Source organism: Arachis hypogaea, chromosome 10, assembly GCF_003086295.3.
Source record: "Arachis hypogaea cultivar Tifrunner chromosome 10, arahy.Tifrunner.gnm2.J5K5, whole genome shotgun sequence".
Classification (NCBI taxonomy): Eukaryota; Viridiplantae; Streptophyta; class Magnoliopsida; order Fabales; family Fabaceae; genus Arachis; species Arachis hypogaea.
In genome coordinates, this window is record NC_092045.1 from 72,848,527 (window position 1) to 72,856,136 (window position 7,610).

A 7,610-nucleotide genomic window follows, 5' to 3' on the forward strand; every position below is an offset into this window, starting at 1 on the left:
ATAAATGCTTTATAGTAAGAAAGAGAGAGAGGGAATATCTTAGATATATTATTGCTGTGTGTCATATGGACGGAGGCTTAACCTCCTTTTATAGGCATAATGAAGGAAAATTTTCAACCTTCATTAATGTACATTCTTTCTTGGTAAAATGAGAACTGAGTCATCCAACCATGACATTAATGGTCATCCATATCTATTATGTTTATCATAACATTAACCAATTTTTTTTAGCTTTTTTAATTCACTATTAATTCGTTTTTATTCTAAGTCAAACTGATTTGATAATCAATTTTTGATCAACCCGGTCAAACCAGTCAATTAGATCCAGTTCTCACAACAATGCTAATTTTAAAACAAATAGGTAACAAATTTGTAAACATGATCCCGTATAGTTATTAACGAGAAATTAGATCTTGTATTGTTTTGAATAAGGATTTAGAACAAAGTAGAGAGGAATATGAAATTACGGCATAAGAACTTGACTTGACCCAAGTTCTCCGTCGCATTTCTCTACCATATGATGAAGTTGACCAAAGCATATTCGTCTTTAATTCTTCACAAGAAACCTTACAACAAAACAAGTTGCATCTTGTGCTCACAAGTAAAATAGGAGAATTTTTACTTTGCACCGCAAATCACATGACCAACAAAACAATATGTTAGCTCTCTTTTGTTCTCCGTGATCCAATAATATTCCCAAACCCACAAAAAAAAAAAAAAAAAAGACGAAGACCCCTCTGTACTATTTTCTTTTCAAATTAACAAAATAAAAAAATTAATAAAAGAAGACACGAACTAATTTCAACAAGAATTACAATAATAACACTTCACTTTGGCTATACTACCGGTCTGTGATGTCTTGTGTTTGAACTGCGAAGCGTCACGCCGTGCAAAAACTTTGTGAATCCGACGAAGCTGAGTTTTCCATCGGATTTTCGGATCCAATCACCCATTAGAGCATAAGCTGAAGGTCCCAAACTCATCTCCTGAAGCATTATATGAAAAATGAGACTAGTTTAATAACTTTTGCACAAAGTTCATAGCTATTTGGATGGTTAAGAAAAGGATTTGCAAACCTGTGCCAACTCCTCTACTGAAATGACTCGGTTCCCCGCCTCTTCAAAATGCTCAAACGCTGTGGTAGCCATGTTGTCCCAATCCGGATGAACCTCCAGCTGGTATACACTGATTGCAGCGGCGCAGAACTCTTCGAAGTTCATTTTTTTATATGAGAGTGCCTCCATCTTATTTCAAGAAAATATGCAAAGCAGATTTTCAGTATTGCAATGCAATCAAACAAAATAATGGATTAACTGCTATTGCTGATCCCCAGGGGAAGTAAGATTTTTCATTTGTCAAATATAACATTAACATCCTCATATTTTCACTAGAGTCAAATAATAGGTCCTTTCTTCCACGTATTCTAATGCTTGTACAAAGAAAATTTAGCAATTGATTCGTCTTAACAAGGTTATGTGGAGCAATAATTTTCAGCATGTTAAATTAGAAACAATCAAGATGACTATATGTGTCTAAATTACATATCGCAGATAACTCACCAAATGTAAAATCTCAGGGACCCTTGATTCCTTCATGGCATCAGTTGAATTTTTCATAAGAGCCTGCAATTTTATATGAATTCCGGTTAATAGATTGAGTAAAGAATAGAAAAAAAATTCACCCACAATACATGAACAACAGAAGACAAACTATGGCAAATTAGTTTGCTGGAGCTAGCAGATGACAGTCATGACATAAGGATGTTATATAAGTTTAACAGCTAATAATATCGTATTTTTAGTTTTAAGAACGTATCTTAACATAATAGAGGGATCACAAAGACCATGAACTTACCCCTCTAAAATTATCGAGTGAAACATAGCCGTCTTTTGGTTCCAGAAGGCTAAACTGCGCTCTAAGGTAGATAAGTTCGTCTTCTGTCAATGCTTTTGAGAGAGCCTGCATTATGTAAATGAAAGCAACACGCAACATTATTCCTGTTCCATAATTCCCAACCACCACCCAAAGAGGGAAGTGGGAATGACAAAAGATGGGTTAGTTTTAATGGGAGCAAAGAGATTACTACCTTCAATGCTGCACGCTTCAAAGGTGAGGCACGCACATATGACTTGACTAACTTGTAAATCAAAATATCTAAAGGAATGGGAACGTTTTCATTCCTCAACCACGGATGAGCTGCGAATACCAAGGTAATTCTTTATCAGAAAGAATCATGCAATGAGGTTACTAGTGTATTAGTGTATGTGTGAGTAATTTCAAATATGAGCAATCAATTGTTTGTAAACACTTTTTGAGCGAAACATTCTGAGACATACTTAGAGCTTGGGCAGCAGTCATCCTTTTCCTGTGGTCCTTGTTCAATAGTCTCTTAACAAAGTCTTTAGCTTCTGGTGATATTGATGGCCAAGGTGTATCGTCAAAGTTAGGATTTGCTCTTAACACAGACCGGAATATTCCTGATTCAGTGCGTGCCCAAAATGGTCTACTTCCACATAACAATATGTATGATATAACTCCAATACTCCATAGGTCTGCCTCAACACTGTAAGATCTATGCAGCACTTCAGGTGCGACATAGTAGGCACTCCCAACAATATCATTGAGGCGTTGATCTGCATAATAATTAAGTGTCAACAGGAAATTGGTAAGCGAGGTCGAAGAGAATTAAGCATTATGTTAAAAAAACTCGATTTAAACCATGGTATATAATGGTATTACTTAATTAGTGATAAAGATATTAGGGAAATTTTCAAATAAATGCTCTCCCACCCTCATTGCTAAATGTCACCTAGAGTCTGGCAGAGGTACGAAGTGAGTCACAAATTGATATTGAAAAGAATGCTAAGGATATACAACAACAATCAACAACAAAGTCTTATCCCATTAAATAGTATCGACAACATGGATCAAATGATGCCATTATGCCCTGTTATATATCATGTTTACAATGAGACCGTTTACACACGTTAAGATATGTACCCAACACAAAGGAGCAGTAAGGTTGGGAGGAGTGAAAATAGGGACCGAAAATTGGAAGGAAAATGCTGGAATGAAAGCTGAGAAGGTATTAGACACAGCATAACAGCTTCGCTCATTTTCTTTCTTCAGTTTTATATCACCTATTTTCTACTAAGCAATGGGTTATACGCTGCTACACTTAAAACTTGAGTTACATCTACATTCTTAATTCAGCTGAGATGAAAATAGCACAGCATAGCATATCAAAGACAATGTCTTGGCCAACCACCAAGTAGAAGATGCCAAAAGGATAGAGAATACGAAAGCTAGAAAAATGCATATCCAATAGAGTTCTGTACAATCTCCTTTCTTCACCCATAATCAATATTTTGATCATCTTAACATAGTATATTTACTATTAGGCATTTATTCTTTTATGTATATAAATAGTATATCGAATATTTGACTTCTATTCTTTTATGAGGTTGGTATGGACCCTTTAATATTGGACTTTTATGCATTTATTGCCTGTGGAAAGCCTTCACTAAGTGAAAAATAACAAATGAGAACCTAGTGTAAGCATCATAGTAAAATATATAATGGGGAAAGGAAGGGGAAGTAGATAGTAATCAAACATGACAAAGTCATATACGGGAATTTGCAGTGTTCAACAAAGTTACAAAACAGTTAATAATTCAACCGGAAATATTTAAGCAAAGATAAAGAATATTAAACATAAAAATCACAAAAGTTAAGGTGAAAGCTAGCTTCGTACAGAACGTGTTAATAAATTTGGAGAACAAAATCTAATCACAGGCATTATCATAAAAAAAATGCTCTTTTTGTTTAGCACAAGCACGTCAAGTATCTCTAGTTAAGATATATTTCAGATATATCAAGCAAATCGAAAATATTATAAAAAGTAGTTGAGTTCTTAACTACTATGAAGATGTCTACACTACATTTAAGGCCAACAAAATGGGAAATGGTACAATATTACTACTCCTCCATTGCACCACGCCCTCTTTTTGGGGGGTATGCATTCTCCCTCCTCCCAACTAGTCTCCTCACTAGAGATCGAACCAAATTTCTCCCTGGGTTTATAATGTGCCTCTAGCACTGCACTATGAAGTTTGGCTGTTGGACTATAGAAAATTAACATGAGAAGATACTACACACAATAAACCTAGCGAATTGCATGTGCGGTATTATACTGCGTGATAATGACTATATTAAGTTAATCAGTCATAAATACCTGGTCTAACAAAATCAGATAGACCAAAATCAATGGCTTTCATCAAAGCATCCTCTTGTTTTGAGACAAAAAGGAAATTCTGCAAAGCATGCAAAATATACATCGTGAAGTTGTATACTAGAGAGGTAATTATACTAAAGGAGGGGGAAAATCATTCATTCATAGACATGAGAAAAGTTGTTAAAAGCTTCATACCTCCGGTTTTAGATCACGATGTACAACTCCTTGGAGATGGCAAAAGGCAACTACATCTAAAATTTGTAAAAGAATAACTTTCGCATCATCCTCTGTGTATCTTCCACCTCTGTATCAAATAATATAATACCAAAATAGAATTATAATCATGTGATTCAAAACCAAACTTCTGTAAGAAAAAAATACAGAGTGCCAAGAACAAATGGAAAATAGCACTTCGAATTTACCTATCTAGAATTCTGTCAAGTAGTTCTCCACCCTCACACAACCTGATAAGAACAAAAATATAATAAATTTCTCATTCAATTATTGTATGTATGTACTAATATTACCCAGATACGAAACTTGCCACGTCATTAATATTCTTGGAACCACAAACCAATGACAAATTCCTTATACCGAATAATCATGAAATATATCTGGATAGAAATGACCCTGCCATCCTTTAATATAATAAAATCCGAAATGAATGAAAGCAATTTTCAGAAAGGATTGTTCACATACTCCATTACTATGTAGACATTATTGACATCCTCAAATGCATCATGAAACTTGACCAAATTTTTATGACCAGATAAGGCCTTCAACATTTTCACCTCCCTCCTAACATCTTCAATTGCTATTGCTGAAGTCATCTGCCATATAAAAATCAGTTTATTACAATAACCATTAACCAAGCCAAATTTAAAATCAACCGAAACTTAACAAAATCAAAGTTCAATGTATGCTGACATATGTCATGAAAATAAAATAAAATATCTATGATCGCAAGAGCACAACAATTCTCCCAAGTAATTGATTGACTAGTAGAATAGAATAGTATAGAGTCATCTTTTAAGCTGCACATACTCTTCGCAGAAAAATCAACCAGTAGAGGCCAAGTAACTGAGTTATCTTATTTGATGCCCATAGGTTTGCAACAAAAGGGCTCGTTAAAGCATTCGTCAATAGGTAACAATTGTTAAGTGCCAGCATCATTGTGAGCATTTCTTATAAACTAATCCTCCAATTTATCTCCTAAGTTCTAATGGAGAATGAAAAACAAGGCATGACATAAGCTTCTTAAATCTACAACTAAGCACCACTTTGCTTCGTTGCTTCTTACAAACTCCCAGCTCTCTATCCCCTTTCTTTGGCAAGAAGGCAATATCAGTACCAAGATTTAACCATTTGAGCCAAAACCAATTGGCCACAGATAAAACAAATGCAAAATATGTTTTTGATGAACTATAGCTCCCACATAAATATCTTCAGCAAAAGCCACATCTTTCGACAACTTCCACTTTAGAGGTTACAACTTCATCTTCTCCTTGCTTCTCCAACAACTTCTAACAATCCCAGTCACATATTCCAAATCGCCTTTTGTAATGCTCTAAGAAACCAACAAGAAGTAAGTAGTTGAAGGCAAAGTTGTTCAGTCGCTTTACCCCAGAACTAACCAAAGTGCTAGCTAGCATTATTAAATTATAAAATCCTGCACTGCTTTAGATTTCATACTTCTGAGTTTTGTATACTCTTCTGGTGATACTAGCGCTGACTTAGAACTTCAGTCCACAACCACACCAGCAGATTCCATAAGGGGGCATACATCATTTTTCCAAGCAGAGAACTTGAATGCAAAATTTAATTCCGAAATTTCATGAACAAGTAACCACTAATTTCGCTAAATCATCACTACACTACTAACACGTAATTACAGTGCAAAAAAGGGTCACAAAATTCAAGAGCTAATAAAAAATTGACCAATAGTAACAAAGAAAAACCGTATCAAATGATCTTCACAATTCACAGTTCAACATAGTAACAAAGACAAAAGCCCAATTTCTACCTGATCAACAACATACATAAGAAATCACCAACAAGAATCTTCTTACCTTAGCTTTGGATATGATTTTGACGGCAACTGATTGACCCTTAAGGTCACCCTTCTTCCCTTTAGCCCAGCAAGTATGACCAAAATGCCCTCGACCCACTTCCTTTCCTAGCTCGAACTTCGCACCAAAGTTCTTAAAATAACCAAAGCTCTTATCAAGGGACCGCTCTCCACCTTCTGCGCCGGCACCGCCACCACCGCCTTCACCTTGCTCCTCCGGTATGGGACCGTCTTTTGGCTTCGTCTTCCCCTGCCTCCGCAGCAGTGCCGCCATGATCGGCTTCGCCGGTGACGGGGGAGGCAGCGGCCAACGGAATTTTCGCCCTGGCGTCTTCGCCGCCGGCGACGCCGCCACCCCTGGCGGAAGCGGGCTTGTGAAGGGGCTTGTCGAGAAAGAGTTCGCCGGAGTACTCCTCCCCGGAGTGGCCGTCGAAGCATCGCTGACGCCAGACACGGAGTTGTTCCCTACTGCTACCGGCGCCGGCGAGACATGCGGCGGTTTGACGTGGTGATTGGCGGCGGCGCCCTCGTTATCGACGGCGATGCTCTTGCTGCAGCAATGGCCCATGGCGGTGATCGGCGAGAAAAGTCAAAGCCTCAGAAGCTCCAAAACGTCGCCGGAGAATTTGAGAAAAAAATAAAAAAGGAAAAAAACACTGTAGAGAGAGAAGTAAAGAGAGAGAGAGACAGAGAGAGAGAAGAGTTTAATAAGAAGGAAGAAGAAAGAACTAAGGAGAGAAAGGAGAAAATTGAATGAAAAAAAGAAAAGAAAAGGGGAAAGTGAGAGTTATTTTTTTTATTTTGAAGTCAGAGAATTAATTTGAGCTTAATATGGAGACAGTCCAACTGTATTCATTTATTGGGTGAAAGTAAATTGCTTCGTTACGTTGGTTGGATCTTTTCCTTGTGTTTTGAATTGAACCACCTCCCTATAATTCCTCTTAAAGTTAATAAATCCAATGGGACTATTTTATATTTCTCAACAAATTTCTTAATCATCCATATTTTTAATCTTTGTAATATTATATTACTATTTGTTATAATCATCTTGCAATGATTATTTTTTTGGTTTTAAATATATTTGGGGTCGATAACCATATGATTTTCCTTTTGGATTTTGTGGCCATTTAAAGTAACAACGATGTAAACACCACATACCGCGTAACTTGTACCAATATTTTAGTGTTTTTGGATTTCAAAGTGTTTTTAACTTTCTATTGCATATTGTATGGTTTTTAAATTTTTACTTTTTATTTCCAAGAATCCTTTGTCCTCTTTTCTAATATTGTTGGTAAAAAAAAGTAAAAA

At 36.3% G+C, this 7,610-nt stretch overlaps 1 protein-coding gene across 1 annotated transcript; it reads right to left on the minus strand.

Annotated features, from left to right (window-relative positions):
- Positions 1–526: 526 nt before the first annotated feature.
- Positions 527–7,225, minus strand: LOC112715669 (CDPK-related kinase 6). Its single transcript, XM_025767456.3, has 11 exons — positions 6,304–7,225; positions 4,934–5,064; positions 4,657–4,698; positions 4,430–4,538; positions 4,235–4,313; positions 2,337–2,633; positions 2,087–2,196; positions 1,855–1,959; positions 1,560–1,622; positions 1,077–1,244; positions 527–986 (listed from the first exon to the last, which is right to left on the minus strand). Exons 1-11 carry the CDS (start codon positions 6,868–6,870, stop codon positions 837–839), a joined length of 1,821 nt encoding a protein of 606 aa, XP_025623241.1. The 5' UTR covers positions 6,871–7,225; the 3' UTR covers positions 527–836.
- Positions 7,226–7,610: the final 385 nt, after the last annotated feature.

Coding starts and splice junctions, on each gene's coding strand:
- LOC112715669 (XM_025767456.3), bottom strand. CDS start 6,870: ATGGGCCATTGCTGCAGCAAGAGCATCGCCGTCGATAACGAGGGCGCC. Junction 4,699..4,933: donor AATGTCTACATAGTAATGGA/GTATGTGAACAA, acceptor TGTTCTTATCAG/GTTGTGTGAGGGTGGAGAAC. Junction 1,960..2,086: donor TGAAGCGTGCAGCATTGAAG/GTAGTAATCTCT, acceptor TACATAATGCAG/GCTCTCTCAAAAGCATTGAC.